The 18797-nt window shown below is 43.7% G+C and overlaps 1 protein-coding gene across 4 annotated transcripts in view; it reads left to right on the top strand.

Annotated features, from left to right (window-relative positions):
• The window catches only part of UBAP1 (ubiquitin associated protein 1), a 67150-nt gene that overhangs the window by 46521 nt on the left and 1832 nt on the right, over positions 1 to 18797 (top strand). For 3 of the 4 annotated variants that reach the window (XM_043927302.1, XM_043927303.1, XM_043927304.1), the window contains exons 3-5: positions 3142 to 3266; positions 10020 to 10943; positions 18017 to 18199. In XM_043927302.1, coding sequence (XP_043783237.1) covers positions 3142 to 3266; positions 10020 to 10943; positions 18017 to 18199 — 1232 coding nt within the window. The remainder of the gene's footprint in view (positions 1 to 3141; positions 3267 to 10019; positions 10944 to 18016; positions 18200 to 18797) is intronic. The other variant, XM_043927305.1, reaches the window with a different exon arrangement.

Raw genomic sequence — 18797 nt, 5'->3', positions numbered from 1 at the left:
TATATTTGTAAAAATATTCTTTGAAATCCTCAAAGCAACCTCATTCAGTTGTACTAATCTCTGTCCATTATTCAAAAAGTTGCTTTTTGTTGCTGTCTCTTAAATCCCTTTTGCCTTTTAGCTCTAACCCCTCCTCCCAATAATCATGAAACTTGTTTACTCATTCCCTGTTAACAAAGCCTGGGGGAGGGGGCAGAAGGTTAGAGAACGTGCTAAATCACCCGGGCATTGGCTTTGTTAGTGAAATGAAACTGCTTTTTAAACCAGTTACCTGTAATTGGTGCTAATAAAGGGAAATCGAAGTTGTTTCAAGGTGTTCTGCTTGCTCTGGTCCGTCCCTAAGCCAAGACCTACTTCCGTTTATAGAATAGAAGTCGTCTGTGTGCATCTACAGCACTGTCATAATTTTCTAACTGGAAGGTGTGCAGGGAAACTGAACACCTTTCTTTAAAGATATTATCATTTGGCTCACATATCTTCAGTACTTTTTTTTTGTAGTTTTCCCCCCCTCAACTCCCCATTACCAAACTCTAAAAGAACTATTCATTTAAGAAAATTTTGTTAGTATTAATGTGGATAGGTTTTCTTATATTTGTTTATCATATATGCACGTAAGTATTATTATACATAGGATTTTTAAAATATGTATGTGTCATATAATTAACCTACTTTGTGTACTTAAAATTTTCTTAAACAGAAGACTTAGTTTTGTGATTATTAACTTGACTGTAAGTCTTTCCAGTGCTGCTTAGAAAATGCTAGTTTAGCTTTGTTTCCAGTTAATCAGGGACCTAGCTGAAGGTAGACTCTTTCAGTAACTTCTGAGCACCTGTTTTCATGGAAAACAGGTAAAACTTCTCTACAAGTAAAAAGAGCCTTGCTTTTGATCTCTGTACTGTAAAGCATTTTAAGTGGCAGAAGGTTTTAGTGTTGTAACCAGGGTTTTGTTGGCAAGCTGTGATGGTACCTGATTGTTTTGGTACCTCTGGTACATTTTTGTGACTTTTTGCAGAGCCTTACAAATGTGCTTACATCTTGCATGAATATCTGTTAAAACATTTTCATCACTAGCTTTGCCATTTTAGGTAAATCATTTTGAGTTTTAATAAATACCAAGAGAAGTATAAGACCATGTGGTCTTTAGTCTCATTGAGCAGATCTCATCTGCTGGATGTTATGTTGAGCCTAGGAGATGTGGATAGGAATTTGATTAAAGTCTTGATCAAAGTCTTTGGTGGGGGGTGGGCAGGGAGTATAAGGAAACAAACTATTAACAATGCAGAGTGGTAAGACCTGTTCTGAGATTGAGAAGGAAGTTTTTCTTAAGCTCATTCTTAAAAAGAACAAGACATGATTAATCAAGTAAATAAGGGTGGGAATGTGACAGGCATTGGTGCCTGAGAAAACACTGATACAAATATGACCAATTTGAAAACTGTGAGAATGTGGTTAACAATTATGGTTTGTGCCTCAGAAAAATTATTAAATTGAACACAGTTGTGGATTCAATCTACTGTCTGAGTGAGAGACAGTTAAGATGTTTTAATTCTAGCCAAAGGTTATATGGGAAAGAGGTAGAAACTCTCCCCCAAGGGTAGGAACAGGAGCCTTCTTTCTGTTGGAGGTTTCAGGTATATCAGAGCAGTGTCTGCTGCTCTTGGGAAATGGGAATGATGACAAGATTACAAATATATCTTGACCTTGATAAGTCTTGAAATCTACAGAGTTTTTATTAAGAGAAGCCTCTTCATGGAAGATGTGTAATTGTCTTAATCTGTCCGTGAGAATACTCCAGAAGATATCCATGTGTGAGACCCAGAAACAAGTCTTATTCTACTAGCTGCTAATATTCAAAAAGCAAAATTTATCAACTGTATTTCATTGTCCCTGATACTTGTGCCAGCAAGGTAGCCCCAAACCTGATCAGAAAAGAAAAGATGGTCTGATTTGGAGTGTATACATAGTAAGATTCATAGACAAGAACGACTTCATTTTGTCTGATCCTATCAGTTGTTTATAATGTCCCATCTTTCTGTATTACTCATCTGTGATGGACAGAGAACATTTAGGGAGCTAAAAGCAGTTCAGTTTTGTATGGTTTGTGTCTCCTGATAATCCTCATCTGATTCCCCTGGTCTTGTCTGGTTTTCCTTCCACATCTCCAAAATATCACTTAAAAAATTTTTTCTAGAGTAGTTCTACGTGTTAATTAAAAAATGATCCTTACTGGAGTAGAGAAAGCCTAACCAAAGAGGTTCTTTTGTGGAGATTCTGTCAAGATTCTGTCATCAGTTCAGCAGTGTTTAATAAGTGCCTTATATGTGCTGGGCAGCACTGTAGGTTTTGAGACTACATCAGTAAATAAAACTTAAATACTTGCAAGTTACTCGTACTCTATTGGGCAAGACAGACAATAAATACAATTAAAATGAAAATTACATAATATGTTAGAAGGTAATAAGTGCTATGGAGAAACATAGATAGTGATGTGAGATTACTGTGGTTAGGATGTGGGTGTAATTTTTTAAAGGGTGGTCAGGGTAAGCCTCACTTAGAAAGGGACATTTGAGCAAAGACTTGAAGGAGGTGAAGGAGTAAGCCATGTGACTATCTGAGGGAAGAGCATTCCAGATAGAGGGAGCAGCCAGTGCAGATTTTTTGAGGTAATTTTGACCACGTCATGGTTGAGGAATAGAGAATCACTGTGACCTAGTGCAGTAAGCCAGGAGTTGAGGGCGAGAGAGGAAATGGGCGTTTGGGGAGGCCTTTTAGGTTGCTGTGAGTACTTTGGCGTCTGTGCCAAGTATTCGTGCGTGCTAAGTCGCTGTCCTGCTCTTTTCGACCCTATGGACTGTAGCCTGTCAGGCTCCTCTGTCCATGCCGATTCTCCAGGCAAGAAAACGAGTAGGTTGCCATGCCCTCCTCCAGGGGATCTTCCCAACCAAAGTAAAATCAAGTAGCCTCAAGTGGGAGTTCTTCCTTAGAGATCTAGGGTCAGAAGAAGGTAAGCAGTCAGAGAAGGAACTCTGTAACTTCTAGTCTTAGGATAGCATAAATTAATGTTGTATCCTAGACATAAGATTATACAAAAACAAATAATAAGTTCTTTGCTGATATTTTCTACTTTATTTTTGATTGTAGGGACTTTCAGTTACCTTGATGATGTCCCATTTAAGATAGGAGACAAATTCAAAACACCAGCTAAAGTTGGTCTTCCTATTGGCTTCTCCTTGCCTGATTGTTTGCAGGTTGTCAGAGAAGTACAGGTAAGTGGTTATTTTTAGTTAAAGTTTAGTACATTTAAAATTTTAAGGAGTAAGAATTTGATGTATAGTGCAATAGAAAAAAAAAAACCTTCTCTTATTTATGTTTCTGATAGCTCCTGTTATTGCTTGGCTCCCATTGTCTCTCACACACAGGCATGCACATGTGCCCAACCCCCCCAACACCTCCGTATGTGTTTATATATCTTTTACAGATCTTGTATACTCTGTTAGTTTGTATGTTCCTGGGGTTCTGTACCTTGCCCAACACAAATTCCTATTGCTCACCTGACTTGCTGCTCCTCTTTCCTTCTCTGATGAGTGTGCTCATTACCTTCTTGGTCCCTCAAGTTCCGTGATATTTTCTCTCTGCTGTGTCGCCCCTTTGCCATTTAGTTTATCCTTACTTTAGTTTTTCACCTGGGCTATTTCCGTAGTCTCTTTAATGGGCTCCTCTGCTTACAGAGGAGTTTACAGAATTCTCCTTCTATTTTTCATATTGTTTCTAGAATAATATTCCTGAATATAAGAACTTCCAATGATTCACCAACCCTTACTGAATCAAGTCTCAACATAAGGTTATGGTCGAGTACCCTAGCTTATCACCTCCCCCACACTCGCTCCAAACCAGGACACTGGCGGTTTGTCGGATGTACTACATGCACTGCTTGTCTCTATTACGCTTTTCTCATGAGTGCTTATATCCGCTCGAAATCGTCTCCTCTTTCTCATTATACTGAAAGTGGTCTGCCTGTTAAAAATCTATTCTTCTAGACTGTGCTTAAATGCCATTCCTGCAATAGCTTCTTTTTCAGTCCTTGCATCTCTAAAGCTCAGTTATATATAAGTGTATAAAATTATACCTTGAAAGCAGCAAATGCCCGCATGCTATGTGACTTCCTACACTTGCTGAATGCCTGCCTTTGAGGGACACTCTGCTGTGGCTCAGGATAGACAGATGCCTTCCACTGTCCTCAGGAGCTTACAGTTTAGAGAATTTACATGGAAAAACAGAAGGGTACACCACTCACCCAGATACTTACTTCTGTGACTTTAGATTTTTAAAATACAACTTCTTGGCAAAGACGGGGAATTTACTGAAGCATTACCATGTTACGCTAAAGTGTGTTCTTTGGGAGAAAAAAAGACTTGGGAATTCCCTGGCGATCCAGTGGTTATTATTGTTCTGTGCTTTCACTGCTGAGCACCTGGGTTCCATCCCTGGTTGGGGAACTAAGATCCTACAAGTGGCATGGCACAGCCAAAAAACAGTAATAAAAACTTCGTTTTTTTCTTCTGGTCTTTAGTAGGGAGTAATCATAGTGGGAGAACTTGTTACATTTTTAAATAATAGCTTTATTGATTAATAATTCACATACCACAGAATTTTCCCTTTTAAGGTATGCAAATGAGTGGAGTCTTTTTATTATTATATTTGGAGTTGTATAACCATTCAGTTCAGTTCAGTCGCTCAGTCGTGTCCGACTCTGCGACCCCATGAATCGCAGCACGCCAGGCCTCCCTGTCCATCACCAACTCCCGGAGTTTACGCAAGCTCATGTCCATTACCACCATCTAATTCCAGAACATTTTTATCACCCTGAAAAGAAATCCAGTGTATATTAGTAGTCACTCCCTATTTCCCCCTCCCATCAAACCCTGGCAACCACTAAATCTGCTTTCTGTCTTCATGAATTTGTCTATTCTGGAATATCATATAAATGGAGTAATACAATATTTAGTCTTTTATATATGACAGTGTATAAATACGTATGTGATAGGTTTATTTTATGTAACATGATGTTTTCAAGTTTTACCCGTTGATTTTTTAGCTGAATAATTCCATTGTGTTGATATACCACCGTTTGTTTATTCATTCATCAGGTGATAAACTTTTTTTTTTGGTTGTACTGAGTGGCATGTGGGATCTTAGTTCCCTGACCAGGTGTTGAACCTGTGTCCCCTGCAGTGGAAGCTAGGAGTCTTAACCATTGGAGCTCCAGGGAAGTCCACAGTTGATAGACATCTTTGACGGTTTACAGTTTCTTGGCTTTTAGGAACAATACTGCTGTGAATGTTTGTATACAGGTTTTTGTGCAGACCCAAATGCTTTCAGTTTTCTTGGGTTTGCACATAGGAGAGGAATTGCTGGATCATATATTAACTGTGTTTTACCTTTTGAGAAATTGCCAGACTGTTTTCCAAAGTGGCCATACCAGTTTATAATCCTTCCTACACTGCATGAAGTTTCCAGTTTCTGCATATCCTTGCCAACTTTTGTTATCATCTGTCTTTTTGGTTATGTACATCCTTATGGGTGTGCAGTGGCTTCATGGTTTTTTTTTCTTCTTTTTGGCCTCATGATGTGGCATGTGGGCCTAGTTTGCTGACCTGGCATCAAACCTGCATCCCCTGCAGTGGAAGCAGTGCGTCTTAACCACCAGACTGCTAGGGGAGTCCCTCTTTTATGGTGGTTTTGATGTGCGTTTCCCTAGTTTCAGGTAACGTTGAATATCTTACCTGTTTTTGTATACTGAACTGATCCTCCTTTGGTATGGAGAATTTGTTGGGCCAGAAGAGACGGCAGTTTCCCGTATGAAGTTTCACCTTGTTCTGTTTGCCTGGTGGCTTTTTTATCGGCAGCAACAAATACTCAGTAAATAGTACCCCGTGTGCAGGACATTATTAGCAACATGAGTTAAATAACGCCTGCATTTTATTTCAGTAGTTCTCATATTATTCACTGCCTCATTGAATCATTCAGAAAATGTGTTTAGAATCCCACATTTGTTGCCGCTGTAGGCTTTACTAGGAATTTTCTGTTTGATCTGCGTGAAGCCCTAAGGAGTGCCTGGTTCTTTGCCTGCCATACTCACAGTGCCCACTAATGACAAAAGAGGAGATCAAGGCTCCAAGCTCCGTTCCTGTGTGGGCTAGCTGAAGTGTTTTTGTTCTCTAACTGCAGATAGCTCCCTTAAACTTTGACTGCCTCCGCTCTCCGGGAGGAGGTTGGGCTGTGGTGTTTGTTCTGCTCCCTCTCTATCCAGAAAGGAGTCAGACCTAGAGCCCTAAACAGATAGCTTGAAGCTTCGTGTACGTTTTTCATATTTGCCCTTGGGTTTCAGATTAAAAGTCATCAAAGCGAGTCAGTAAATCATATGGAGACCTTGCACCCAGGCCCAGACAGTTTTCATTGAAAATGAAACAGTAGTGGTGGCCACATAGTGGAGGGTGGCCCTTAGTGTCACGCTTAGAGCAGACTCTGGTTCACTGATTCATGGGCTGGAATTGCCATGTAATAGCTGTGTAATCTTATAAGATTGTTATAAGCATTAAGTAAAATAGTGCATTTATAATGCTTATTCTGATTCTTGCTGCTGCTGCTAAGTCGCTTCAGTTGTGTCCGACTCTGTGTGACCCCATAGACGGCCCCCACCAGGCTCCCCCGTCCCTGGGATTCTCCAGGCAAGAACACTGGAGTGGGTTGCCATTTCCTTCTCCAATGCATGAAAGTGAGAAGTGAAAGTGAAGTCACTCAGTCATGTCCGACTCTTTGCGACCCCATGGACTGCAGCCCACCAGGCTCCTCTGTCCATGGGATTTTCCAGGCGAGAGTACTGGAGTGGGTTGCCGTTGCCTTCTCCCTCTGATTTCTAGTACTCCATAAGTATTAGATGCTGTTATTATTATTGCACACTCAAAAATCACATTCTTTTTCACTATAATAATTCTCCTAATTTTTTCTGTTTTTTTTTTTTTTAACTATGTTCCAAGTATTCTACATTACTTTGGCAACTTAAAAAAAAAATCTCAAGGTTTTATTACAGAGGGAAGAAATTTCCAGTTGCTTTTGGGAGTAAAACTTCAGAGACCTGTGTTTACAGGCAGTGGGAAGTTGGTCACACCTGTTTTTGGTGGGGGAAACCAGTTGCACAATTGGATTTCCTCCCTAGTTAGAAGCATCAACCTTTGGCCAGTGCTGTTTTCTCACTGTTCCGTTAGAGGTAGAAAGGAAGCCCTGTGATACCCCAAGTGTTTTTCTGAGGCTCAGTAACTGACTCAGGAGTGTGTAAATGAACTTCTGGACATGTGCGTTTCCAGGCTCCTCTTGTGGTGGTTGCAGCTGAAAGGTTTAGGGATGAAACTACTTTCTTCTACTGTGTGTTTTCTGCTCTGAGACTCGTCATGGTAGGCCTCTTTCCTCTCTCTTTCTCCTCTTTACTCTCACTGTGTCTCCAGACACACTGTTCAGCTTTGTTGCCTTAGGGTGAACACCAGAGGTTTTTACTCCTGTTCTAGGTGAATTTTGTTTAATAGGTAATTTTTTCCAAGTATACAAATGAAATTTTTATAAATTGATCTATACTTGAAGCTGCAAGTGGAAACAGTGACAATTTTTATTTTCTTGGGCTCCAAAATCACTGTGGACAGTGACTGCAGCCATGAAATTAAAAGACGCTCCTTAGAAGAAAAGCTATGACCCACCTAGACTGCATATGAAAAAGCAGAGACATCACTTTGCTGACAAAGGTCTGTATAGTCAAAGCTGTGGTTTTTCCAAGTCAGGTGTGGATATAAGAGTTGGACCATAAAGAAGGCTGAGTGCTGAAGAATTGATGCTTTTGAATTGTAGTGCTGAAACTCTTGAGAGTACCTTGGACAGCAGGGAGATAAAACCAGTCAATCCTAGAGGAAATCCATCTTGAATATTCATTCGAAGAACTGATAGCTGAAGCTGAAGCGCCAGTACTTTGGCCACCTGCTGCAAAGAGCCGACTCTTTGGAAAAGACCCTCATGCTGGGAGAGAAAGATTGAAGGCAGGAGGAGAAGAGGGTGACAGAGGAGGAGATGGTTTGATGGTGTCACCCACTCAACAAACATGAATTTGACAAATTCTGGGAGATAGTGAAGGACAGGGAAACCTGGTGTACTGTAGTCCATGGGGTTACAAAGAGTCAGACACGACCTAGTGACTGAACAATGCTTAAAGCTATGAAGGAACCTCGAAGTGAATTTTTGTGCAGTTTATACTGTAAAATCTTTTTTTTAGAAAATTGAGGTAACAGTGATTTGTAACATTGTGGAAGTTTCATGTATATAGCATTATGTTTTGACAGGTATACACTGTAGCACCCTTACCACCAGAATTTCATTTCCATCTCTCACTACACTGCTGATCTTCTTTACTCAATTTTTGTCCCTCGGCTCATAACTGACCTGTTTTCTCTCTGTGTTCTTGTTTTGTATGCTTGTGTGTGTATACATGTGGAATCATGCAGTGTTTATCTTTCACTTTCTGACTTACTTCACTTAGTATAATGTCATCAAGATCTGTCCGTGTTGTTGCAAATGACAGAATTTCATCTTTCTTTAATTTCATGTTGTTTGTGTTTGTGTGTGTGTGTGTTGCACACACATATGTACATACATAAACACACACCCCTCCCCCACATCATCTTTATCCATTTATCCATTGATGGGCATGTAGATTGTATCTGTGTCTTGGTATTGTGAATAGTGATGAACACAGGAGTGCCTATATCTTTTTGAATTGGTCTTTGTGTCTTCTTTGGATAAATACCCAGAAGTGGAATTGCTGGATCATATGGTAATTCTTTTGAGAAGTTTCCATATTGTTTTCCACAGTGGCTGTGCCAGTTTACGCTCCCACCAACAATATGTATGAAGGTCCCTTTTTCCCCATGTTCTCTCCAGCACTTGCTATTTCTTGCCTTTTTGATAGTAGACATTTTAAGGGGCGTGAGGTGATACCTTATTGTAGTTTTGATTTGCATTTCCCTAATAATTAGTGATACTGAACATCTTTTCATGTGCCTCTGTCCATCTGTATGGCTTCTTTGGAAGATTCTACTCAGATCCTCTGGCCATATTTTTATGAGGTGGTTTGTTTTTGTTGAGTTTGCGCTATAAAAATCTTAATTTGAATATGTCTAGATTTCTTAATAAGCACTTTTCCTACAGTTAGAGTACAATTTGTTCATTGTAATTTGTTAGTGGTTTAGAGCATAGAATATATTGTCACTGCCTGGGTTCAGATCCAGGCTCAACCACTTAGCAGCATCATGACCTTGAGCATAGCTGTTGTAATGTTGAGAAATCTAGAGAACTAATACATAAAAAGTGCTTAGAATCATGCATGGCACCTTGTAAGTGCTTCTTAAATACTAGGGCCTGTTGTTAGTATTGAGCACATAGGACATTGTGTTAGATAACAGAGATCTTAAGAGGGTCTGAAGCCCAGTTGCTGCCCACAAGAGGCTTGTGACAATGTTCGGGAAATGTTTTAGAGAAAGATTAAAGCTCCATGTGGTCACACGTGCTCAGCATCACATGGTAGAGACAAACACTGTAAGAGTTCAGAGGAAGGAACGGGCCATCAGGAGAGCCTCACAGAGGAGCTGGCTGAGTTCTGCCGGAGCCTCCAGTGAAGAACTCTAGGAAGAGAAAGGGCCTGAGGGGAGAGGAGCAAGGAAGCAGCAAGGTACATATGACCTGGGTATATGGTTAGAGATGGTGGGAGGCCTTCCTCAATAAGTTCTGTGTGTAACCAGGGAGCAAAGTCTGATGAAATCTTACAAGCTTAGGAAGTCTTGGGTTTCCTGAGGTGGGATCCCCCCGTGCACCTTAAATGCCGCCTTGTCCAGTTCCCTTGTGCCAAGGTGAGGAAGAAGGTGAATTCGGTGGGGGAGGGATGGCCACCTGGGTTCACACCTTTTTCTGATATATCTTTGCAGTATGACTTCTCCTTGGAAAAGAAAACCATTGAGTGGGCTGAAGACATTAAGAAGATCCAAGAAGCCCAGTGGGAAGCAGAGCGCAAGGCTGAGGAAGCAGAAGCTAAAGTGAATTCTCAGAGTGGCCCCGAGGGTGACAGCAAAATGAGCTTCTCCAGGACCCACAGCGCAGCCTCCATGCCGCCTCCTATCAACCCCATCCTCGCCAGCTTACAGCACAACAGCATCCTCACCCCGACCCGGGTCAGCAGCAGCGCCGCGAAGCAGAAGGTCCTCAGCCCGCCCCACACGAAGGCGGACTTCAATCCTGCTGACTTCGAGTGTGAAGAAGACCCATTTGATAATCTGGAGTTAAAAACTATTGATGAGAAGGAAGAGCTGAGAAACATTCTGGTGGGAACCAGTGGACCCATTATGGCCCAGTTGTTGGACAGTAACTTGCCTCGAGGCGGCTCTGGGTCTGTGTTACAGGAGGAGGAGGTCCTGGCCTCTCTGGAGCGGGCCACCCTAGATTTCAAGCCTCTTCATAAACCCAATGGCTTTGTAACCTTACCACAGCTGGGTAGCTGTGAAAAGATGTCGCTGTCTTCCAAAGTGTCCCTGCCCCCCATTCCTGCAGTAAGCAATATCAAGTCCTTGTCCTTCCCCAAACTTGACTCTGATGACAGCAGTCAGAAGACACCCAAGATGGCAAGCACTTTCCATAGCACATCCTGCCTCCGCAGTGGCACGTTCCGGAATTCCCTAAAGCCTTCCACCCAAAGCAATGCCAGTGAGCTCAATGGGCATCCTACCCTTGGGCTTTCAGCTTTGAACTTGGACAGTGGCGCAGAGGTGCCAACCCTGACCCCTCCCCAGACGCCTTCCCTGTCTGTCTTGTCTGTGTGCACAGAGGAATCAGCACCTCCAAATACGCGTCCCACGGTAAGCCTTTTAAATCCCCTGCGTCTCAGCGCCACAGATTTCTAAATCCTACCCAGCAGTTGCCACCCTCACATTCTTCTTTTCAGGATTTAGGGAAGGATGGGGCATGACCAAAGTGACCTTGATTACATTAAGTACATGTAGTTCTGAGTATTTTTCTGAGGACAGAGATGATTAGCTTTGCACCTAACCTGGTAATGATTTTTTCCTCCCTGTATCTTTTTAATCTTTTCCTTCAAAAAGATAATGGGTAGCATGTGAATGATGTTTTCCTGCCTAATCAGTTTGTTTTTTTCCCATGCTGCCATGTCTTGTGTTTGCATTTTTTAAAGGTTTGCTCTCTTTGTGCTTTTTTACTTTTTCCTGTTGACTTTCTTAATTTTTTTTTACACTTGCTTGGTACTCCTTATTTTATCTTCTCCCTACTTCCCTCTCCTCCCTCCTCCCATCTCATTCTGCCCTGAAGCTGGCTCCTGTGTGTTTGACTGATTTGGGGTTATGTTTCTTCAGACTAGGTGGTACTTTAGTAATGGGAAGTTTGAGCCAAAGGCTGAAATTGGTATTGGAAGTTTGCCATTTTTAAACCTGTGGATTTTAATACTGCAATTACTTTTTTTTGGCTTACTACTAAGAATGATGCAGTTTTCTCCAAAGGAGGGAGAGGGGAAGATTGGAACAGATTTAGTGTTGAAGGGTGGATTGATAGAAAAAATTGTAACTTGTGTCATCTTGAGTTTGGCCACCTCATGTGAAGAACTGACTCGTTGGAAAAGACGCTGATACTGGGAAAGACTGAAGGCAGGAGGAGAAGGGAACAACACAGGATGAGATGGTTGGATGGCATCACCGACTCGATGGACATGAGTTTGAGCAAGCTCTGGGAGTTGCCGATGGACAGGGAGGCCTGGTGTGCTACAGTTCATGGGGTCGCAAAGAGTTGGACACGACTCAGCGACTGAGCTGAACTGTATCACCTTGAAGGAAATCTGATTTGGTCACACAGAGAAGTTGCATATACAGGGAGGTTACTTTATGTGGTTGTTTCAGCAGCACAGAACAATGTTATTGTATTATAGAATAGAAGTCATAGAAGCCCAAGAACTTTTGTTACACCAGTTCAGATTTTTAAATAACAGCATATCAAGGCAGTATTTAGAGTCAGGAAGCCTGACTGTATTGATCGGATATCTCTGAGACCATAATCAGCCTGCTCTTAGCTGGTAGAAAAGATGAGCTTTGGCCTGCCTCAGAAAGAGTGCAAGTTCCCAGCAGTAACGTTCTTGGTAAATGTTTGTTTCTGTGTGAGTGCTTCCATTGTCAGAGAGCTTACTGCTGCCTGTAAATGTCCATGGACCTTGGCCCAGAGAAACTCGGTAGAGTGCGTAAACATCTCTTGTTTTTGTTTAGTTGCTCAGTCATGTCTGCCTCTTTGCGACCCCAAGGACTGTAGCTCACCAGGCTCCTGAAGTCCATGCGATTTCCCAGGCAAGAATACTGGGGTGGGTTGCTATTTCCTTTTCCAGGGGATCTTCCCGACCCAGGGATGGAACTCGTGTCTTCTGCATTGGCAGGTGGATTCTTTACTGTTGAAGTACCCAGTGAAGCCTGTAACATCTCTTAGCATGGGCCTTATCCTGAATCCCCCTGGTTTGTGGTTGGACTCTGGTCAGCAGGATACTCCTCTCCGCTCCCTAATTCATTGTATGCTTTAGAGAAATTAAAAACACTCCAGACGGTTAGGGATCCTCAGCCACCACCATCCCCCACGCTCACTCCCATCTAACTTAAAGAGTGTTAAAGTGGACCATTGAGAGACCAGAGCCAGTGAACTAATTGCAGAGGGCATGTCTCAAACCAGAACACTCATCATTCTTTGACACATCTGATTGTGCAGCTTCTTTTGGGCCCATCCATTTTAGGGTACGAGGGTCCCTGCTTCATCCTGGACTGGGGATTTGCTGCCCTCTGGGGGTAGCTTTAAATAGAGATGGAGTCGTGATCTTTTAAGGAAGTTGAGACCCTTACGCCTAGGGAGCAAAGCCTAGTTCCATCCTGGCTTTCTGTCTTAGTGAGTCTTTGAAACTGCTAGTTAGGACCTTTTCCTGGTGAGAGAAGCACTTCTCTTCAAGACAGTGACTGGAGGTAGGGGGTGATGGTCGTCAGCTGGGCCGTATACATCCTTCACATGGGAACTCCCAGGGAATTCCCGGAATTTAGTTTTTGTCATCTATTTCAGGCCCAGTGTTTGGGTCTCATTTTTCAGATTTTCATGTGTCATTGTGTAAACTAATCTTAGAAGTTGAGAACTCCATAGGATCATCTTGAGAGGAACAGTCGTGTGATGTGCCCTTCTTCTGTGTCCAGCACAGAACTGCCTGGTCTAGCCCAAATCAGTGTCTCTTCCCACTGCATCTCAGCCCCGCCAGAGGCCTTGCTCTGCTCACAGGTTAGGCTCATCGGCCATCAGGTTCTCTTTCTCCAGGTATGGCTATATATTCTCTACTCTGTCAGAGTTACTTCAGTGAAACATTTGCCTTTTTCCTTGTACTTGAGAAGTGCCAGTTCGCTCTTAAATTGTATTTCAAATGATTTCTGATAATATATAATCTCTTAGCTTTTTGGTGCTTGAATCTTTGGTCGTTTCTCATGTTGCCATTGTTTTAATACTTACAGAGTCACTCTCCATCTCTAGATTAAAAAAAGGAGAGGACTTGCCTGTCCAGTGGTTAGGAATCCACACTTTCACTGCTGTGGCCCTGGGTTCCACTCCTGGACAGGACTAAGATCCCATAAGTCATGTGGCACAGCCAAAAAAGAAATAGGAAAAAAAAAAAATAGGAAGCCTCCAAAAACAAAGACACAGAGAAGAACTGAATGAAACATTTTAAAAAATAAAAAATGAATTTATTTTTATCAGAGTATTTTAATGAAACCAAGTAGCATTTAGAGGCTTATATTGAAAAAGAGTAGTTCCCCGCCTCACCTCTTCCTGACTCCAGTTTTGCTTCCCATAGTCAGGTACTTTTAACTCTTCAAACTGTTTATACTGGGATTTATCTTTGTATTTCTAAATTGGATGCTTACATTGCATTTTCTAAATTTGTTAGACAGGTTTATATTTCCTGTTATAGTAGTTGAGGATTTAGCCCTTATACTAGCCTTTCCTCCACCTTCTTCTTGTATCTTCCATCATATTTATATCACAAATTTTGGCTCAATTAATGTTAGTTAATATTATGATTGGGATGGTATATACTGTAGTGGTGATGAGGATTTTCTTGGTAGCCTTTATTTCTTATAGTTTAACTGCCCCATTAAAAATTCTGTGTAATTTCTTTGTGCCTGTTGCTAGTTTTAACCAAATGCTCCAAGAGTGCCAAAGACCTAGTGGTAATTTTCTCATTCAAATACATTCAATTTTGTTGGTTAACCTGTTGTTTTTGAATTCTTGAATATCCAAAAATGTCTAAATTTTATCCTCATGTGTGAATAATAGTTTGGTTCAATTTAGATTTCTTAGTTGAAGATCATTTTCCTTAAAAAATTTTAAGACATTACTCGCTTAAAAACAAAAAAACTTTCAGGGACTTCCCTGGTGGTCCACTGGTTAAGAATTTGCCTGCCAGCACAGGGGACTGAGTTCGGTCCCTGGTCGGGAAGATTCCACATGCCTCGGAGTAGCTAGGCCTCTGTGCCAGAGCTGTGCTCTGGAGCCCCGGGGCCGCAGCTCCTGAAGCCTGCACACCTAGAGCTCCGCAGTGCAAGAAGCCCCATCACGGAAGCCTGTGCACCACAGCTAGAGAGCAGCCCCCGCTGGAGGCACCTAGAGAAACGTGCGCACACCGCGGTGAAAACCCCCTGCAGCCATAAACAAAGATTAAAAACAGAAAGCTCTCAGATGGAAGTACAAGCATCTCTGATTTCTGGCAGTACTGTGCCATTTGGATTTCTTCCCCTACTCCAACAAGCTTTTGGGATCCTTTTTTTCATTTCTGGAGATTTGACATTTACCAGTGATGGGCTTTCTTCACTTACTGTGCTTGACCCTCCTCGATCCTTTCAAGCAAAGGCTCAGCTCAGTTTTCAAAATCTGGTTGTTGTGGTTTGCTTGTTTTTGGTATTATACTTTTCTGTTTTCTCTGTTCTTCTTGGTCCAACTGGATGTTGGACCTCCTTGGCTGTTTTTCGGATTTGCTCTCTTTTCTATCTCTTTGACTTTATGTTTTACTATCTGAAAGGTATCCTTGACTATCATAACTTTTTAAAAAATCTCATAATCTTTTAAATAGAAATTTTACTTTATTTTAAATTTCCAAGTGCTTTGTCTTTTCCCTCTTCTGGTTTGGTCTTATGTTCGTGGCTTTGGCTTTCTATTCACTTTTAAGAGTGAGTCACTAAAAGAAAAACAGTCAAAATGGGGGGAATATATATGTTGGGGTGTGCCTGCTGATTGATTGACTAGTTAGTTGCCTTTGAAGTGAAAGTGAAAGTCACTCAGATGTGTCTGATTCTTTGTGACTCCATGGACTGTAGCTCTACTTCCATTGCTCCTCGGTCCATGGAATTCTCCAGGCAAGAATACTGGAGTGGGTTGCCATTCCCTTCTCCAGGGGATCTTCCCGACCCAGGGATCGAACGTGGGTCTCCTGCATTGCAGGCAGATTTTACCATCTGAGCCACCAGAGAAGGCTTTGAAGAAAATGAAAATGAAGTCGCTCAGTCCTTACAGACTCTTTGCGACCCCATGGACTATAGCCTACCAGGCTCCTCCTTCCATGGGATTTTTCAGGCAAGAATACTGGGGTGGGCTGCCATTTCCTTCTCCAAGGGATCGTCCCGACCCAGGGATCAAACCTGAGTCTCCCTCATTGCAGGCAGATGCTTTACCGCCTGAGCCACCAGGGCTTTGAAGGGAGCTCTGTAAGACATCAACATATGAAGATCTTGGGGCTATTAAAGTTATATCTAAGAAATCTGCCTGAAAGCTAAAGAAAGTGAGGATACTGAGATAGGCTTACTTAATCCCGTTCTGTTCTTGTACCTCACTCTGCCAGATGCTGTGCCTGGTATCTTCAGTCCTTTTTGGAATTGATTCCCATTTTCTAGACTAAACCTTCTATCTCTGCAGAAGGTGGGGTGCGGAAGGTCTGCCTGAGGGTTTTCTGCTGATCACTGCCTTCGTACTTTGCCTTACCCCAACAGTACCTGGTACTTCCAAATGCTGAAACCTCCTCAGGGGTCTCCTGCTGAACTGACTCTCCCATCTCCCACTTGTAACTTCACTGCTTCTGCCAGTTACTCTGCCTCCGTTAGCATTCCACCTTCTAAAATTTCATTGAAATACATTGTCCTCTGTTACACCCTCTTTTTCTTTAGTCTTAAAGGTTAATACAGTTTTATTATCATTTTAGTGGATTTTGGAAGGGAGGATCAATGTATCAGGGCCCAGGCTTTCTAGCTGGCTCAGTGGTAAAGAATCCGCCTGCCAATGCAGGAGACGCAGGAGATCCAGGTTCAGTCCCTGGGTTGAGAAGATCCCTTAGAGAAGGACATGGCAACCCATTCTGGAAAATTCCAAGGACAGAGAAGCCTGGCGGGCTACAGTCCTTGGGTCGCAGAGAGTCAATGATGACTGAGCCACTGAGCGCACACACACATATCAGGGCCACGTAAGTTTCAAGCTCAGAGCCAGGCTGCGAGCATTCAGAACTGCCTGTGACATGTACCCGACGTCTGGGGCCTCCTTCTTGTGTGATAAGTACTGTGCCAGCAATGGGAACAAGATGCTGTTTGGGTACTGGTGTTTTCAGGCCCAGCAGAGCCCGGCCCTAAAAAGACAGGGAGTCTCAGGGCCTGCAGAGTGGCCAGGCTGTGTGCCCCGGTTCCCGTGCCCTGTCGTGTTTTGTCACTGATGGCTGAGTCCCAGGACTGCACTGCCTGGAGTGTGCTCTGGTGAGAGGGCTCAGCAGACGCTGTGGGCGTTGAGGCCTGTGGAATCTTCTTGGCTTCCCCCAGCTGACTTGGAAGAGAGCATCTGGTTATAGCTATAGAATTTTGAACATGCTTCTAGGATAAGCAGGCTCCTTTCCTCCTCCCTTCCTCTCCCCCACCCCCCAAAAAAGGAGAGGGTTAAATAAAATTTTCTTGGATGATTTTTCCTGGTTCTCGGGAGATGAGCCAAGTTGTCAGAGAGCTTTTCCCATGGTGATTCTGTCCTTCGGCCTGGGAGTGAGCTGCCTTTTTGCCTTGGGGCTGATTATTATCAGCAGTGGTGGTGGGGTTTAAGTCTGAGAATCTGTCCAGTCAGGCTGGGGGCCGGTGGTGGGAGTAGGCTGCCTGTAGCCAGGGCAGTGGACGCTGGGCCCTGGGGACCATGTCCAGTCCTTGAGGGTACCGCCGGGAGGGGTGGCCGTCTTCAGCCTGCCTCTGGACAGTAGCTGTTGCGGGGAATCAAAGCACAGCACAGGGTGTGGGGAAAAGGGCAGTGCCCCGAGCATGGGAGCCCTGAGCTGGCCGTCTGCCCAGCCCAGTGACAGATGTGACGACGGACGCTGGGACGTGATGGACATGGTTACTGGGACAGTTAGTTTTGGAGTGAGGGGGTTTGAGATGAATGATCCCTCTAGTACTCAGATACGGCAGTTTAGGAAAGGGATCGTGGAGCCCTGGAGAGAGGTCTTAGCAGCCAGCAAGGTGCTGCCCAGAGGCAGGTTTCAGAACTTCTTCCTCCACTACAAACCCAGGGGGTTTGGGCAGGAAGAGGCACGTGCTTCCATGGTGCTTCCTCACTCTGCAAGGTGGGATGAGGTCAGAGGACAGCCACACTTGGCAGGTGTCTTCCCAACTTCTCTGTCCCTCGGCTGGAGCTCCCCTACCCCAAAGAGGGAAAGAACAAAGAGTTCTTCCTTAGGATGTCTGGCCAGAGATCTGGCCCTTTCTTGCAGGCAGGTTACTTGACTGGAGGTTTGATTTGGTCAGGATTGATAAACCCCTGGATCAGGCCACCTCAGTGACTTGTCTTCTGGGGCCTGGGTCTGTATTCTTGCCTTAATCCTTTGTTTCTCTGCCACCAGGTCACACCTCCTAATTTCTCAGTGTCACAAGTGCCCAACACTCCCAGCTGTCCCCAGGCTTACTCTGAACTGCAGGCGCTGTCCCCCAGTGAGCGGCACTGTGTGGAGACAGTGGTCAACATGGGCTACTCATATGAGTGTGTCTTGAGAGCCATGAAGAAGAAAGGAGAGAATATTGAGCAGGTGAGCGGTTAGTCAGCCACAGGGCCAGGGTAGGAGAGGGGTCCCAGATCTCGGAGCTGGAAGCGCCCTGCGTCTGTCCTAGAGTCCCGAAGATTCTCAGCGCCATTCTTTTCCTGTGATGAGGGAGGGCGGCAGGACTCGGGGGCTTTGTTGGGGGTTTCCAGCAGTGCTTCTGCTCTGGGGGCTGCTCTAGGACCTAGGCTGAGGGACAGACTTGGGCGTACTGGAATTAAGGACTACCCACTTACCCCCCTTCTCTGCTTCTCCTGAGACAGTGGCAGAATAGGCTTGCGGTATGGTCAGACGTCTTCTTCCATAAATGTCCGTCCCGTCAGAAGCACCCAGGCAGTTCTGATCCAGGGTACTGGAGCTCCGAGCCTTGGGGGCCCTTTCTGACTCGGATGGTTTCTTAGGAGAGTACCCTGCCCAGGCTGTGGAGCTGACATCAGTTGGGAGATGAGTCAGCTGACAGGAACTCCTTTGAAGACTGTCAGTGCATATTTAGAAGGGTGTGTCTATCAGCAAATAGTCACTGAGGTCCGGCTGTGTTGGACACAGTTCAAGGTACAACGTCAAGTCCTATCCAGGATGTAACAGT

The sequence above is a fragment of the Cervus elaphus genome, chromosome 16, assembly GCF_910594005.1.
Source record: "Cervus elaphus chromosome 16, mCerEla1.1, whole genome shotgun sequence".
NCBI lineage: Eukaryota > Metazoa > Chordata > Mammalia > Artiodactyla > Cervidae > Cervus > Cervus elaphus.
Note: the sequence above shows the minus strand (reverse complement) of the source record. Positions and strands in the feature narration are given on the sequence as shown.